The 16,874-nt window shown below is 49.2% G+C and overlaps 3 protein-coding genes across 9 annotated transcripts; all 3 read right to left on the bottom strand.

Annotated features, from left to right (window-relative positions):
* Positions 1 to 2,626: 2,626 nt before the first annotated feature.
* Positions 2,627 to 3,477, bottom strand: LOC122374636 (cuticle protein 7-like). Its single transcript, XM_043353489.1, has 2 exons — positions 3,414 to 3,477; positions 2,627 to 3,161 (listed from the first exon to the last, which is right to left on the bottom strand). Exons 1-2 carry the CDS (start codon positions 3,417 to 3,419, stop codon positions 2,682 to 2,684), a joined length of 486 nt encoding a protein of 161 aa, XP_043209424.1. The 5' UTR covers positions 3,420 to 3,477; the 3' UTR covers positions 2,627 to 2,681.
* A 1,482-nt stretch (positions 3,478 to 4,959) lies between these two features.
* On the bottom strand, positions 4,960 to 10,838 carry LOC122374634. Of its 7 annotated transcripts, XM_043353480.1 has the most exons (4): positions 10,380 to 10,838; positions 10,010 to 10,112; positions 6,541 to 9,721; positions 4,960 to 6,381 (listed from the first exon to the last, which is right to left on the bottom strand). In XM_043353480.1, the coding sequence occupies exons 1-4, from the start codon at positions 10,429 to 10,431 to the stop codon at positions 5,389 to 5,391; spliced, it is 4,329 nt and encodes a 1,442-aa protein (XP_043209415.1). In that variant the 5' UTR covers positions 10,432 to 10,838; the 3' UTR covers positions 4,960 to 5,388. The 7 variants fall into 7 exon arrangements, with proteins under 7 accessions (XP_043209415.1, XP_043209418.1, XP_043209417.1 ...); XM_043353483.1 differs by lacking the exon at positions 10,010 to 10,112; XM_043353482.1 differs by lacking the exon at positions 10,010 to 10,112 and having other exon boundaries at positions 6,541 to 9,704.
* Positions 10,839 to 15,652: 4,814 nt separating this feature from the next.
* LOC122374633 (adhesive plaque matrix protein-like) lies at positions 15,653 to 16,557 on the bottom strand. Its single transcript, XM_043353479.1, has 2 exons — positions 16,470 to 16,557; positions 15,653 to 16,231 (listed from the first exon to the last, which is right to left on the bottom strand). The coding sequence occupies exons 1-2, from the start codon at positions 16,473 to 16,475 to the stop codon at positions 15,764 to 15,766; spliced, it is 474 nt and encodes a 157-aa protein (XP_043209414.1). The 5' UTR covers positions 16,476 to 16,557; the 3' UTR covers positions 15,653 to 15,763.
* Between the last annotated feature and the right edge of the window lie 317 nt (positions 16,558 to 16,874).

The following is a 16,874-nucleotide window of genomic DNA, read 5'->3' as shown; positions in this document are numbered from 1 at the left end:
ACTCAAGTTGTTGGGAATTGGTCATTTGAGTCATGAAACAACCTAACTATGTAAATAATAAGGCCATATCTCCCAAGCTAAGGACCACAGAAACTTGAAATTTTCAGTAGACGCTGCACTCACTAATTGCTTGTAGTTGTGAATACTTTGCTTCTCTCTTAATATTATACTAGCAGCAGGCTTATTCCACCTATGTTCGCCTTTTGTTTTGTTTGTCTATTAGGCGAGAGCCCCGTGGCAAAGCGGCCACCCATCGTTTTAACCCTCCACAGCTGGTGTCAGCTCCTATATTTATGGTTGCCAAGTATACTTCTCTTATACATGTACTTCTCTTGTACTTCTCTCTTGTATACATGTACTTCTCTTCGCAGTCCTTTGAGAGAGCCAGACTTGGATTTCCGGCCCATCGCCATTGTTCTGTGATGCATGGAAAAGCCTTTCTTGCCAGGTTACTAACTATTTTTACGATTTTTGAATGTTGTTTCAATCCAAAACCGTATGGAATTTAGTTAAGGGATCTCGTTCATGCATTAGTGGTAATTGTGGATGTCATTTAGCAATTTTAATGTTATATGCTCCACTACTAGCTGAGGTGGAATATTTTTGTTTTGGACGATATGCTTGGGAAAGTGGACGGGGCTAAGTGGCCAGCTCCGAATTGGCCACGAATTGTTTTCATCTGGAAAACAAACGTTATTATTATTGAAATATGTCGCCATGCATTCATCTCGGCCACTTTTCAGTTAGATAAGTTACCAAACAATGCAACTAAATGTTTTTCCATGAATGTTCTTTCTTTGTTTACCTACAGGTGGGAAGATGACAAATTAAACACCCATCCTCGTCTAAACCTTGTCACCATCAAATACCCTAGTCGTACATGAGGCAACTATTCTGTTTCTCACATCGGGACTTTAGAAGTCGCATGTGCAGGCCGCTTTGCTCTGCAGGGTATGAGGTAAAGTGGCCAAAACGCATGGCTTAAAGTTTTGCCAATATCTCCCATATTTGACCACCTTTGGAAATGAAACGCAATTGAAATAAAAGGCAATTTGATAGGGATCACATTGGTATAGAAAGAATCTTTCCACGTTAAAAAAAATAAAGCGTCGGCATCGAAAAATCGTTAGGATGACCGCTTTCCCCCAACTCTTCCCTACCTGGGACTGCCGCGACTTATCATTAGTTTTCCGGTGTTAACGATAAGGTACTGTGTGGCGCTGGGATGGGGGAGGGAGCACTCCTGGTCACCTGTTCAAGGGTTGCGGTGTAGAAAAAAGATAGAAAAGCAGTTATTCGAAAAATCAAGCATGAAACATCTCATTCCAAAGATGGCTTATTAAAGGGAGATAATGACCTTTTTCCACAAAATCTGAGTTAGGACCATTTTCTGACAAAACACAACAAGTTATAATGTAAATTAAAACCATTTTGCTCAATTCGGTACCTTGCCGCAAATATCTCAACTTGAAGTCACGTTAGCGGGGAGCGCTGAAAATGACCGTTGAATAAGTACTTACATCACTTTTTGGTACTTGCATGTAATTTTGTAAAATGAGCGTATTCTTTACATTTGATCTTCATCACATCTAGTTAGTTAATGGTCGTCTATAGTGCCTTCAAAAGATATTCATGGTTTGGGGTTGGTTTATGTCTAAATTTACGCAACTATTTTTCCTGTTCATCATCTGACGCCATATGCTGCTATTTTAGTAGCAACGACTCAATTTTGAATCGGTCCCGCCGACTGCACAATAAAAGAAGATAGATACAACACTTTTGCGGCATCACTGAAAAACTTATGCAGTACTGTTATCAAAATTCTCATAACACCGTTCGACAAACCTGAAGTCTTTTTGAAATAAATATGCTTGTATTTTTCGCTTCAGGCTCTGACGCCAAAATAATGAATTTCGTAGTCGCAATCGCAAGATTTGGCTGCGTTTCTGGCGCATGCCGTTCATTTGTGGCGCAAAATAATACTTGGAAACAAAGAAGAGTAGGCACTATGTACCCCCGAATTAGAATCTAATTAATTCTAAACCGAATTAACTCTAATTCAAATTAGAATCCTTACAACCAAGCAACGACAAGGCGATAACATAAACAAAAACCCAAGCGTCGCTGTTTGAAACAAAAGCGCCATATACTGCGACTTTTTTATAGAGAAGGACAACGCATTTCGGTGGGTGTTACAAGTACTGCAAGTACTGCTTCTTTTTTGCAAAAATAAAAACCTTTTTCACATACGAAAATGTGCTAGGAAATTTTCATATCTTATAGAAACTACAGTAGAAATAGTATAGATGTCGAGTAATTTTTATTTAAGAAAAAAGAAAGCTCATTATCTCCCTTTAAGCGCAGGAAAATTACTGGGGATGGCAGCTCCCATCAGGCGAGGGGAGCCCAATTAAAGCCTCTGAGGGTCTCGGCAAATATCATTCTGGTCATAGCGGCTTTGAGCGAAGTTAAAGCAGACCCACATCGTCTAAACTAAAGCTCATGATAATCCTGTTAGTTTTTCCCGTTCTCCATAAAAAATCGTATTGTGTCTCTTTGATAAGCATAATGAATAAATCGATTCGAAATTGATATATTTCTGGTCTCACAAATATTTACACATGATGGACAACGATCAGGTGGTATCACTAATAACATAAATAAAAGATACTTTAAAACTTTTAGTTGTAGGCCGGTTTGTAGGCGGGCTGGTAGGCGGGCTTGTAGGCGGGCTTGTAGGCGGGCTTGTAGGCAGGCTTGTAGGCGGGCTGGTAGGACGGAGCGGGGTACGAAGCGGGCTTGTAGCTGGGCTTGTAGCTGGGCTTGTACTCGTCGTAGCGGGCCTCGCCCTCGTAGGTCACCTCGGCGTTGTAGCCTCCGTAGCCCTGCTGGTCAGCCACGTACTTGACCGTCTGCACACGGCCGTCGGGCAGGTTGACCGAGTAGTAGCCGTTGACGTTCTTGGCGTCGCTGTTCTCGTTCTGCGAGAAGACGGCGCCCGAGTAGTGGTCGTTGACGGCGTAGTCGAACTGGTACGGCTGAGCGGGCTCCTTGTAGGACGGCTGGTGGTAGGCGGGGGCCGGGTGGTAGGCCGGCCGGGGGCTGTAGGGGGTGGAGGGGGCGGCGGCAGCCACGGCCACCAGGGCAGCAACGACGAAGAACTGCAACGGTAAAACAGAAGTTAGTTAATGAGGTTTCAATAGATCTTTTGAATGTCATACTCAATGTCTTTGCCTACTTTAACAGTCAAACTAACTTCACGGCTAAAAATAAAATGTGGTAGGTACACAAATCGAAAATCGCTGAACGAAGCATACGAGTAGAATATGAGTGTATGCTAATCCCAATAACTAGTGTGGAGATGCCAGGAAAAAGGCATCTAATGGAAGCCGCACTGAGCGAAGGAAACTGACCTTCATGTTTGCAGATTCGGTCTTTGGCGACTGATACTGTGAACGGCGGACCCGCCTGCCTTTATACCAGCCAGCGACCGTAACCTTGGGTTGGAGGGTGGGAGGGGCCGAACACTGTACAATAGAAGTTCTGGTTCGGCGTACACTGAAAACTTTTTTACACCTTCCTCGGGTGTAAACACCTCAGGAGGGTGTAGCTGAAATTCTGCGTTTTTTACCCTCGTCTGAGGTGTAATATTTACACTCAAATAAAGTGTAACAAGACACTCGCCCGGGGCGTTGACTTTGCACGTTTACACTCTCCAGGCGGATGAAAAAGGCGGGTACACTCGTGATTGACCTTTTACTGTAGTGTTACACCTAGAGCAGAACACGCCTTCCGAGTGTATATATCGATCCGATTTCGGGTGTTGTTGATTCCAGATCCCTTCCCCTTTCCTCCCCCTTTCCCCTGCACCGGTCGCGCTCACGCTCTTTACGAAGAATAAACACCAGTATAATGTCAGAATATTTTAACGTTTATTGGACGTTGATCCGTGCAACAAGTACATGAAACGGTGAGTCCTCTGCAGATATGAACCGGGGCTAGGCGTTCGAGTCCAGCGCCTTCGAGCGCGCTCGAAAAAGATAGCGATGTTCATGATGTACATACAGCTCGTCCTGCATGTTCGCCATTGTTTGGAATTTGACGATCTTCTCCCTTTCGACCCAAAGTGCGCCATCTGCGATGGTGGACGGTCCGTTCGTTGTCGCAGGGCCAAAAACGACCTGCTCCTCACGCATCGCGAGTAGGTGTTCGAGTTCCTTCTCTGAAACACACATGGGAAGCGAAATTACTCATACTTGCCGCTGCCAGAAAGTTTAAACCGCGCCCGGGTGGGCCTCTCAGCCAACTTCGCCATGGGGGGAGGGGGCACACCAGGTTATCTAAGAAAGTATAGCTAAGACGCAGACAAAAGCAACAGATACCTCGTTATAGATCGTTCAGAATCATTCAGGTCATTTTTTGATCAGGTCATTGCTGAAGTCACTGGAGAGTGGAGGTCTCCAAACGTAAAAATTTCACGAACTTCTAGTAGTAAACAAGGATGAAGCAAAAACCATTAATCCTAGTGCCATAAATATCATCAAGAGAAGCAGAGCAGAGCCAGCACCACGGCGCGCCTCATTTTTCCCATCCCTGCATTACAAATTAGCTTTGGAAATCACGCACGTCCTAATTTTTCAAGAAAAAGTATTATCTCGAAAATACTGTCATCTACTTACCCGTTCCGGAGCAGGTGGGCCTTCCTCAATGCTCAATAGTCACACCAGCTCAGCACACTAACAACCACGTTCGTTGAAGCACAATGGCGCACTGAAACTGAAAGCCACGTGGGTGCGAGCGGCGTCACGCGCATGCGCCTTGGCCGTCCGGTACATTACACTTCAGAGCAGTGTTGAGCCAATACAAAAATGCGGCAATCGCAGATCAAGGATCCTTTGTCAATAACACAGCACACATGAAGCGCGATCATCTACACTTGTAAGGTGGGCAAACAAAATATTTCCTCTGGGGTATATTCTTGCGGCGGCTGGTTGCTTGACGGTGACAACTCGGTAACGCAACGAACAGTGCACTGACGCGCTCGGCAGCCTCGACGGTAGCATTCCGAGATGGGCGGATCAAAACAAAACGAAATCGGCTCGGTGAAAAATGGAAGCGCTACGTCACAACTTAATTGTGAAGGATTCAGGAAAAGGGCGGGCAAATAAAGGAAAGTTTTACTGGGGTAGGAAAGGTAGGTTACATTAGTATACGCACGGGTGAAGGTAAAAAAAGGAACAAGACCACGAATTCATAACATTCTCCCCACTCGAAGTTCTATGAACTTCGAAAACCGGTTACAATTGCACACGGTAAAACACGACACTTCAACACAACAAAACACAACACTTCACTGCGAGCGGCGCGCTAACAGTCACCATCGCAGGCCTACTCGCCGGCGGCCTCCAGCGCGTAGAGTTTGTTGACAGGGCGCCGCGTGTTCCTGCCGCGCAGCACTATCACCGCGGCGCGAGCCTGCCCGTCCGGCCCACGCAGCAGCTCGGCGACGCGGGCCAACGGCCACCCGCCGCGCGGCCCCTCGTCTCGCGCCAGGACGACGTCGCCGACGCCGGGGACACGACTCGGCCGGCCGCGCGGAGAGGTGCTCCAGCACCGCAGGGCACTCAGGTACTCAGATATCCATCGCCGGTTGAGGTGGTCGCACACTCGCCTCCGATGTCTCCAGGCCCTGGTGATTGGAGACTCGTTCAGAGATGGACAGAGAACCCCATTGATAGCAGTAACACCGAACAAGAAGTGGGCGGGTGTGAGAACATTCTCTCCGTCATCCTGAGTGAGAGGTCGCAAATTGATCGCAAAAGCCAGCTCATATAGAGTAACCGACAGCTCCTCGAAGCTGAGATGGCACAGGTGCAGTGTTATTCTCAGAGCCTTCTTGGTAACTCCTACAAGTCGTTCCCAATATCCCCCCCACCACGGGGCCGATTCGGGGATAAACTTCCACGTCACAGAGTGGGGAAGGTGACCGGTCAGCGCGTGAAATGTGCGAGCGTTATCGCTGTAGACCAGAATGGGGGTGCCTCGCAGTGCAAAGAAGCGCCTTAATGCAATGATGAGGTCAGACGACGCTTGAGAGCGGACGAGTTCTAGGTGTACCGCTCGTGAGGTGGCACAGGTGATTAACAAAATCCATACCTTCTTCTGGTGCCCGTCCACATACAGTGGCCCCATGAAGTCAACTCCCACTTTGGAGAACGGTCGTGCAGGCTGGGTCCTGAACGTCGGCAGCGCACCCTCCGGCGATCGGTACGGCAGGCCGCGGTATCTCCGGCATCGGGTGCAGGTGTCGACGACACGGCGAACAGCTCGCCGCCTCACCATGTACTCTGCGGCAGCTACAGCGAGCGTCACGCGGGTGCCCTGGTGGAAACACCTCCGATGAGCGTCATCAATCACCAGGGTGGTTACGTGCGCGAACTCTGGTAAAATGATAACAGGGGCTTCGTTTGTGCGCGGCACCGACTCTAGGATTCCGTCCAGGCTCAGCTGGGGGCGAAGCTTTGCGAGGCACGATCTTACCGGGAGAGGTTGGCAAGCGCGGAGAGCCTCGAGCTCCAATCCGAAGTGCCTCTCTTGCGCTTCCCCGATCAGCAGCCGCAGTGCGCGCCTCCTCTCTTCGGTGGTCAGCTGCGAAGAATCCACTCTCTCCGCTCGGGGTCTGCGGGCATTGTCAACGAACCTCAATACCCAGGCGTAGCGGTTCACCGCCTGCTTCAACGACGAACATTCAGTCACATCGAACAGAGATACGGTCGGCGGCCGCTCTGAGTCCCGACTCACAGTGCAGGCCTCCACACGTCTCGACTCACCAGTCTTGGTCGGCTTCAGCTCCTGAATCGCGTCAGCGCTGGGCTCAGCTGGAACAGGCAACACATCAACAGTGTCCACGCCATCAACGATAAACTTCGGTCCGTGCCACCACATGGCACTCTTCGCCAGTGACTCGAGAGACATACCTCTTGTGCCGAGGTCCGCTGGGTTCTCCTCACCCCTGACGTGTCGCCACTGGTCCGCGCGCGAGAGCTGGAGGATGGCCGAGACGCGATTCTCCACGAAGAGCTTCCGTGGCCTCCCACAGGAGATCCAGTAGATGACGTCCATAGAGTCTGTCCAAAAGTACACTGTAGGAGACGACATGTTCAACGACTTCCTAACGAAATCCATCAAACGCGCCCCAATCAAGGCCCCCATCAGCTCCAGGCGGGGGATGGTCAGCTGGGTGGAGAGGGGGGCGAGTCGGCTCCGGGCGATCAGGAGCTTCGCCTCCCCACCCTGCACAGCATACACAGCGGCACAGAAGGCGACGGCTGAGGCATCACAGAACACGTGATACGTCGCTTCCTCCGATAAGGTCATGGTACACGGTCGGGGAAACCATATCAGCTGACGGGCTGAGGCCCACCAGGCTCTGACCTCTGCCTGAAGTGCTTCCGGCAGCCTCTCCTCCCACACGCCGGGCGGCATAGTCCTCCAAGTCTCCTGGAAGAGGACCTTTCCACGAATGATCCATGGCACGAGTACACCAAGCGGGTCAAACGGTCGTGATAAAGCAGACAACAGCTGACTTTTGGTTACAGGACAGGTCGACTCTGGGACAACCACAGCGAGCTCATCACGAGTGGTGCTCCACATCAGACCCAGGACAGGCGCATCCTCACACACGTCCCCGGTCACTCGCGTCTTGTGCAGAGACATTCCAGCCTCCTGGAATATCACGCGAGTCTTCTCCATCGCTCTGCAGGCTTCATCCTTGCTAGAGAAGGTGAGACATATGTCATCCATATACAGACCGGAGCGCACCTTATCGCACAGGTCCTGCTCCGCGCTCTGGTACCTGAGGTGGGTGTTAACAGTCTGCAGCAGCATATACGGCGAACACTTCAAACCAAATGGTACTCTCTGGAACCTCAGCACACGATCCAGCCAAAAGAACTGCAGGTAAGGTCTGTCCTCTAGGCGTACAAGAATCTGGTGAAACGCGGCCTGGATGTCCGTCTGACAGGCCACCGGACCTCTGCGAAAGTACAGCAGGACAGCGGGCACTCGACTGAGCAGATTCTCACCAGACTCCAAGTACGAGTTGAGACTGTAGCCGCTGCCGTCAACTGCCGAGCCGTCGTACACCACGCGGAGTTTGCCGTTCCGATGCACCCCGTGGTGCGGTAGGTAGAACGCAGACTCTCGATCCTCAGCGATGGGCGCGTCCTCGATGACGCCGGTCTTCCTCAGGTTGGCCAGGTGACTGTCGTACTCGTCGAACTCCTCTGCGGTCAGCTTCTCGGTCATACGGCGGGTGCGACTCTCTGCAACAGCCAGGTTAGCGACGGGGCGACGGTCCGACTTCCACAACAACGACATCTCGTAGCGATTCGCAGCAGGAACCCAGGTAGGTTCTTCGAAGTTAGGCTTACAGGTACTCACTTCATCTTGGGCGACCCCCACGGCGTCCAGTGTCCACATCTGCTCCACGGTTTGGCATCGGTAGACGTGTCGGCGCGCTGGTTGCTGCTGGCTCGGCGCTGCTCCGTGCAGCACGTGTCCGAAGATCGTCTCGATCAGTCTGAGAGCTGGTGAGACCTGGACATGGTTCCACAGCACAACATGGTACATCTGATCCAGGCCGATCAACAGATCAACAGGTCCCCCCTGGTAATCATCAGCCAGCTTCACACCACTTGGGAGCGACAAAAAGTCGGGTTTTCTGTCATTTACAGGCGCACACAAGCGATCACTCTTCCAGAACTGGAGCTCCTTTCCCTCACCTGTGTGACGGCTCCTCAAGGTCACCTTGACCTGGTCATAGGTGCGTGCCTCCTCAACACGCTCAGGGAATCCAATACAGGCGAATGTCCCCTGTCCCAGTACCGCCAGCCCGAGCTCTTCAGCGACAGAGGCCCTGATGAATGAAGAGTCTGATCCCCCATCAATCATGACACGGACCTGTTTAGTGCCCAGGGGCCCAACAGCATCAACCAGTACAGTTTGGTTGTAGCACACTTGGCCATGCATGTCATTGCCAACACAGTCAGCACTCACCGCTGCCGAACAGTGCTGCCACCTATAGCCGGGCTGCCAAGTTTGACGAACATCATACACGGGCTGCTTACCAGCAGGCGGATCCATGCCAGCGCCAGGTGCAGGAGCAGCAGGCAGAGCAGATGCGTGCGCATGAGCCTGAGGTGCCGCAGCAGCATGCCCAGAAGCCGCTGGAGGTGCGGCTACACGAGCAGGGACTGCAGGCAGCGCAGCAGCAGGAGCGGCATGCAGAGACGTGTGATGTGCAGCACCGCACACCGTGCATGACCTGCTTTTGCACTGACGAACAAGGTGGGGTCCGAGACATTGGTAACACAACCCAGCTCTCCTCACTACTGCCCATCTTTCCTCCACAGACATCCTCTGATAAGCAAAACATTTGTTCAGGCCATGCTTGTACTTAGTACATGCTGCACAAGTCCATACACTGGCTGGGGCTGGGCTGACTCGACTCTGACTGACCGCAAGAGCACTCACTGTGGGTGGGGAGCCTCTCTCCTGGGCTGTTGGACGCTTACTGCAGAAGCCAGCCTCCTCTCGGATGTTCATCTCTCTCTGGAGAAACTGCAGGAACTCCTCCAGTCCTGGAGACGGCTGATGCTGCCGCGCCCACTCCAGTCTCCACGGCTCAGGCAGTTTTCCTTTTGCTATGGGTAGAAGCAGGCTGGAAAAACTGTCACAGCCGACTCCCATCGCTGTTAGAGTCCTCACGTGAGACGTCAGATGATCAACAAAAGACCTCATCGAGGTCAAGTCATCGGTTGCACACGGCATGTTCAGCAGCCCCTTAATTATCTCCTCTTTTACTCTCTCCGTTTGACAAAACCTGTCCTTCAATGTGTCCACAGCAGAGTCGTAACACACGTCAGACACTGGTATGCCCTTGATACACTGTAGTGCAAGACCAGACAGGTGACTCTTAAGTAAGACAAATTTCTGTACAGTTGCGTACCTTGGGTTGGTGTGTACAGCAACTTCGTAGAGGTCCCAAAACTCTGACCACTGCAGGAAGTCCCCACTGAACACTGGCAACTTGACGTCAGACACCCTGAGATCTGTGACATCAGACTGAGTTGGGGCGGGGGGAGCCACTACAGCACTCTCAACCCTGATCAGCTGACGCCGAGCCTTGAACACCTCTTCCCTCAGAGTATCAATATGAGACGTCTCATCGGGTACACCCTTAGAACTGAGCACACCCTGCAGTGACACCATCTGCTCCTCCAGCTGACTCAAAACATGGATTTTGTAAGCCAGATCATCTTGATCCACAGATCCTGCTCTGTACTCTTTTAAATCATTGACCAGCTTTGTAGCCTTACCTCGAAGCTTCGTCCTCTCCTTTACCAACGCTTCTTCAGTCATCTTCTCCATCTTGCACTGAATATCAATGCCCAAACAAGCACAGCAAAATCACAGTTGAAATTAAAATCAAGGCGGGTGTTATCCGGCCCGCGGAGGACTATGTAAGGTGGGCAAACAAAATATTTCCTCTGGGGTATATTCTTGCGGCGGCTGGTTGCTTGACGGTGACAACTCGGTAACGCAACGAACAGTGCACTGACGCGCTCGGCAGCCTCGACGGCAGCATTCCGAGATGGGCGGATCAAAACAAAACGAAATCGGCTCGGTGAAAAATGGAAGCGCTACGTCACAACTTAATTGTGAAGGATTCAGGAAAAGGGCGGGCAAATAAAGGAAAGTTTTACTGGGGTAGGAAAGGTAGGTTACATTAGTATACGCACGGGTGAAGGTAAAAAAAGGAACAAGACCACGAATTCATAACAACACTACAGGAAGGTGTTATTCGTAAATGAACAAAAGCTAGGTGTTAAAGTTCAGAATTGCACTTCCATAAGGTGTTGCATGAGTGTGATTTGCACACCAACGAGGTGTAATTTCGCTTTGATCAGTTTCTAAGCGTAATTGCCGTGTTATAGACCTGCGTATAGTGCTCAGTCTGCTATTTACACCTTTAGGTGGTGTAAATACGGCGATGTGAGTGCAAAAATGCTTTCAGTGTATATATGAAGATGCAGAGAAAAGGAATTGTGTGTGATGGAACTTGTTTTGACTCTAAGGTGCGATATTTTTATGTGCTCTCTGTCGATTAATTGTTTCTCTTTCTTTTCGTTTTTATTTTCTAGCGTACTTGTCTGGGTTGACTTTTTCGCTAAGGACAATGCGTAAAATGCCAGCATTCATGCTAGTCAGTCGCTATATGTTATTGAAGATACATTTGATGCAGTGACAATCAGTCAGTCAATCAGGCATACGTCCGTCATACATACGTCATATAACCCTCGCATGTGCAGGAGAGGGGGTCGGATGGACCCCCCCATGGTTTTTCGCGAATAACTCGCGCAAAAAGCGGCCGATCGCAACGAAACTTTCAGTACACTCGAGTTGATCAATTTTACACCTCCCCTGAAAATTTCATGACCCTGACCCAAGTGACCTTTGACCTGTGACCTATTTCTCGAGGCCATGTTTGGCCGGAATCGCGATTCGGCGTATGTCGGCTCGCATTAGCCGCGCGTTTGCAAGCTTCTCGTGGTTTCAAACGCTCAAACATGAGATTTGATGTTGCTCCCATGCATTTGGGTGGATGTCAAGGCCACCTGAATGTCAGGTCAGGTCACTGACCTTTGGTGACCTCGGTTCACTTTTTCGAGCTGTACATGTTTCTAGGCTAGTTTTTGGAGCTGAATTCGAATTTAGCAACCATTTGAACATTTACGAAGTAGTTTTGGTGCCTTCGTAACATGTTACGAAGCTGTCAGAGGCGGTTGACACGTACTACGAAATCCCGTCACGACCCCTACTGGTTGACCTGACCTGACCTGACCTGACCTGGTCTAAATGCATGAAGACATCATCCATGATCAAAACTAACACGATATTCGTGATCAGCACCCCGAAAAACCCCTTAGCAGCCACACTTTACGACTATCTCACTGGCCCCGATTTTCCCAACTTTGGGTCATTGACCTGACCTGGAAGGTCAACCAGAAACCTAGGACCTTAAAATTGGGTATCATCGGCTTCCACTCATCACGGGCACTACGCTCGTGTTTTCCGCGAAGCTCTAGCTCGATCAGGGGCCAAACGGCAAGGGGGGAGGTCCAACCGACCCCCCTTAACATTAGAAGCTGGCAAACGCCGCTTACATGCGAGGGATAAGATACACGTCCTCGCTTGGCAGAAACTAAAAGAATTTCGAAATGTTACAATGATGGAAGACCAGAAATAAAATTGCGGTAACGTTACGGGCGTTTTTTCTAACTAGGCACTGCAGCTGATTTATAGTGACAGTCATGGATCAAAATAAATGACACACCATGCACGCGACGATGAAGGCGGCACATCACCATGTAGTTACGTTCTATTTCATATTTTTATATCTAAATATGCACGGCTTTGTTCTCGTTTCTACTTCAGAAAAATGACATAAGTTTTTATTTTATGCCTTTCCTGATAATTTTAGAAAATATTTTTTTTTTGTATTTTGTCAAGACGTCTATCTTCCTGCTGGTGTTGCGTGAGCGTAAATCTTGAAAGATAGCAAGTCTGTTCTTTAGCAAGTTGACCATATCAGTTTAACCCTCGCCGGACCTATACGTTTTCTACATACCTACACGACGGCTAGGAGAGGCGGGTACTAGCCCCCTCGCCGCTTCACTCCTGATGGAGCTACACCCTCGCAGAAAAACAACTGTGTGCGCTGTTACGAGACGCAGCGACTGGTACCAGATTTTAAGGTCTCAGATTAGCCGGTAACCTCTGAGGTCAGGTCAAGTGGCCCAAGACATTGATTCGGTTTTTTATTAAATAACTTCGCAAAAACAGCCGCAGAGCCGCGATGTTAGCAGTATCGGTTTGCCTTGCTCAGGCGCGTCGAATGGGCTACTTTTTGCTTCGGATGAGGTCAATTAAGGTGTTGACCTCGGGTCAAAATCAGGTCAGAGCCCCAGGTCACGAAGCTGGTCGAAGGAGGTCATATAGCATATCATTCGATTTAGCAGATCTTTCTGAGTTTATTGTTGACTTTCCTGACTCCCTACCGCAATTTGCTTAGGTGTTATTAACGAAAGCTATTATGACCCTAGTGACGTCATAAATGACATCACACAAGGTCAACAATGCAAAAGCGAAGTATCTGGCCTGGCAAGGAGTGCATGAAACCCCGATTCTGTATGCTTGAGATAGTACATATGAGATCGTTACCGGCGCCAAAATAGCAGTTTTTATTTTCCCCGTTGACATATATGGTCAGGCCACGTGACCGACCTGAACTCATGTGACCTGCAGGAAAAATCCGATATACACGTTGTGAAACTTCTGGATGATACTACTTTCTACATGTTTCATATCCTTATGAAAGCCTCTCCGGCACTGAGGGTGTTGCGAAGTTACGACAATTTAGGACAGTGCAGAGGTATAATTATGACGCCATAGCTGAATGACCTGACCTGACCTGAAAATGTATGTGGTGTCAAAAGATTCGGATGGAATCAAAGATCAGGTATGCCGAGTTTCGGCTCTTTTTCGCCGGTGTATTTCGAGATATAGCGGAAAAATATGAGTGGGGGGGGGGCGGTATCCACTCCCCCCTCGGCCGGCAATGGCTAGGTTACCGTCGTGCCACGTGCCACGTGAAAGGTCAAGGGTGTTTAAGTTGTTTTGATGAAGCAGCGTTTCTGCTATGCGTGTAAATCAGTTGCCGCTGGGGTGATTAACTTCCGGTAATTTGTTAGGGTAGTTGCACCTCTTCTACCAAGCATCGGATACTCTCGATACGTGTGGGTGACTCCCCTGCCCCTAGCAAATGCAAAATAAAGAGTTGTGAATATTGTTTCAGTTACAATAACTCGGCAAATAGTGGGTTGATTGCACTGAAACTGTTCATGCACGTAGCACCCCACCGGAAAATGCATATCGAAACGTAACGGTTGGAGTGATATACTGCACGTGCGCACGTGCATGGGTATATTTCAGAGGCCTCTTGCACCAAACTACCTAGCTAGGTAAAATCGAAAAACCGGTTTCAGAATAAGCTAATCTAACGGTGGTATATTTGTTCGCAATAGCCCAATACATACTCCTACATGTGCTTGCTAAATTTTGCACGCAAATTGTTACAATTGAGGCTTGGACTGGGTATACGTTGCAAAATAATCCAAGCATTGGTGCAAGAGGATTTTGGTGCAAGAGGCCTCGGATCTCGAGAACGGATGGGCTGATTGCGTTCAAAGTTGGTATGCGGGTCGGTTAGGGAACGGCGAGTATTGTGCCGTACAAAATTCAGATCAGACCCAATTTGCAGGTGTGCACGTGCAGAGCGGTGCTTCCATATATCACGAACGACTGGGCCAATTGTGCTCAAATTTGGCACACTGCTATAAACCGATTAGTGGGGTGCCGTTCACAAGTCAGTTGGAAGCTCAAGCACCCCTCCCACTGGCCATGATCACATCAATGCCAAATATAAGAATATTGGAAGACAAAATACAAATTAGGTACAAGTCATGGTCATGGCGTAACACTAAAACTCTCAAAAGCGCTCTAACTCGTTCAGCTTTCTCTCAGCCACAATGCCCGTCTGGCACACGGACATGTCATGCTTGTGAGTCTGGTCTTAAAGGTAAATGCTTAACTTCTGGGGTAGTCTACAAAATCACCTGTGCGCTGTGCAAAGTAAGGGGGGAGGATGTCACATACATAGGAGAGACAAAAAGACCCATCAGGCTGCGATTTAACGAACACCTTAGAAACGCTAAAAACAAAACACCGGATACGCCCACCGGAGATCATTTTACCGTCACTCATCAGGAGTATCTTGACACTTCAGGGAACACACCTTTATCGGTAGAAATCCTGCAAAAGACAAGTGACCATCCACACAGAAAAATATGTGAATCTATCCAAATTCGCAAACACAGACCGGTTCTCAACCGAAACATATCTTCTTGGCACATTTTGTAGCTGTTATCACTCGCCGCAGACATCATGCCTACGCACATTCATAAGTCAGTAATTCATACCTAAGTATTTTGTGCCAAATGTGTATCATGGAAAGCAAAGTGTTACCTTTATAGTGATAGGATGAGGTTAAGTGTGTTTTTTCATGTTTCCATGCAGATATGTGCGAATGTAACGATTACTTGAGTGTACCCATTACCAAGTGTGAAAGTGCCTGTCATTCTTATCACGCGAAAAGTAGAAAGATAGAAACTGACGATGATTCGACTTGTACCTAATTTGTATTTTGTCTTCCAATATTCTTATATTTGGCATTGATGTGATCATGGCCCGTGGCCGAAAATTCATCTAAAACAAAATTACATGAATGAAAAGTATAATTTTGTAAGGAGGTCATTCAAAAAACAATTAAACGATTAAAATAAATGTCTTACATTCAGCAAGCACTTAACGAATTAAAAGGTGTTGAACCCCTCCCACTAGCGCATGTGACGGGTTCACTCCCTCGCTCGCTCGTTTGTCGCCCCAAAAGGCATGTTACGGGCTTATTTTCTCTGGAAATCATGCTCCTCTTCATGCTCCTATCCATGCTCCTATCATAAACACAATGAAATAAGTGCACCAAAATGTATGTATTCTTTTTGTACTCACAACTATTTACACATGACGGACAGTAAGCAGATGATATCACAAATGATATAAATAAAGAAACGTTTTAAAGCATTTAGTTGTAGGCCGGCTTGTAGGCGGGCTGGTAGGCGGGCTTGTAGGCGGGCTTGTAAGCGGGCTTGTAGGCGGGCTGGTAGGACGGAGCGGCGTACGAAGCGGGCTTGTAGCTGGGCTTGTAGCTGGGCTTGTACTCGTCGTAGCGGGGCTCGCCCTCGTAGGTCACCTCGGCGTTGTAGCCTCCGTAGCCCTGCTGGTCAGCCACGTACTTGACCGTCTGCACACGGCCGTCGGGCAGGTTGACCGAGTAGTAGCCGTTGACGTTCTTGGCGTCGCTGTTCTCGTTCTGCGAGAAGACGGCGCCCGAGTAGTGGTCGTTGACGGCGTAGTCGAACTGGTACGGCTGAGCGGGCTCCTTGTAGGACGGCTGGTGGTAGGCCGGGGCCGGGTGGTAGGCCGGCCGGGGGCTGTAGGGGGTGGAGGGGGCGGCGGCAGCCACGGCCACCAGGGCAGCAACGACGAAGAACTGGAAGACAAAGATAAAAGTTAGACGTGTGTGGCTTAAATTTTAGATATTCGTATTCCTTCATTCTAGCTCTGAACGTCCAGAAGAACATCTAAGAAAAGAAAGAGTAAAATGTGTGGTCTATAAGGTGGTCGACTAATGTGGCTGCCTTTACAAAGCACTAGTAAATAACTCATCATGTAAATGACAGACCAAGCACATAACACCAGCCGCAATACGCTGAGGAGAGGAAACTGACCTTCATGTTTGCAGATTGGGTCTTTGGCGACTGATACTGTGAACGGCGGACCGGCCTGCCTTTATACCAGTCCGGTAGCGTAACCTTGAATCGGTGGGAGGGCGGGGCGAAGCGCCGGTCGGTCTACTGCCCTATGCGAGACATCGGCCACATAGCGGACGGTTGCAAAGATAGAATGAACCCAATCGTCTTCCTGCCAGGGGCAGATCTAGGACTTCGATAGGGTGGGGGCAGTCAAGCACAGGGGCGGCACATTTTCCGCCTGCGGGGGCGGCATTCATAGGGTCTGTTCCAGTCCAGCGGAAAAAAAACGAGTTTGACGGCCGTCACGAGACGCAGCGATTGATATTCAAATTTAGGGTCTCAGGTCATCTGGTGACCTCTGGTCAGGTAACTTACCCTAAA

This window comes from Amphibalanus amphitrite, unplaced genomic scaffold, assembly GCF_019059575.1.
Source record: "Amphibalanus amphitrite isolate SeventyFive unplaced genomic scaffold, NRLGWU_Aamphi_draft 001686F_arrow, whole genome shotgun sequence".
Classification (NCBI taxonomy): Eukaryota; Metazoa; Arthropoda; class Thecostraca; order Balanomorpha; family Balanidae; genus Amphibalanus; species Amphibalanus amphitrite.
This window is presented reverse-complemented; position numbering and strand designations above follow the sequence as displayed.

Coding starts and splice junctions, on each gene's coding strand:
- LOC122374634 (XM_043353480.1), bottom strand. CDS start 10,431: ATGGAGAAGATGACTGAAGAAGCGTTGGTAAAGGAGAGGACGAAGCTT. Junction 9,722..10,009: donor GCTGTACACACCAACCCAAG/GTACGCAACTGT, acceptor CAGTTTTTCCAG/CCTGCTTCTACCCATAGCAA. Junction 6,382..6,540: donor GCGCTTGCCAACCTCTCCCG/GTAAGATCGTGC, acceptor TGTTTCCACCAG/GGCACCCGCGTGACGCTCGC.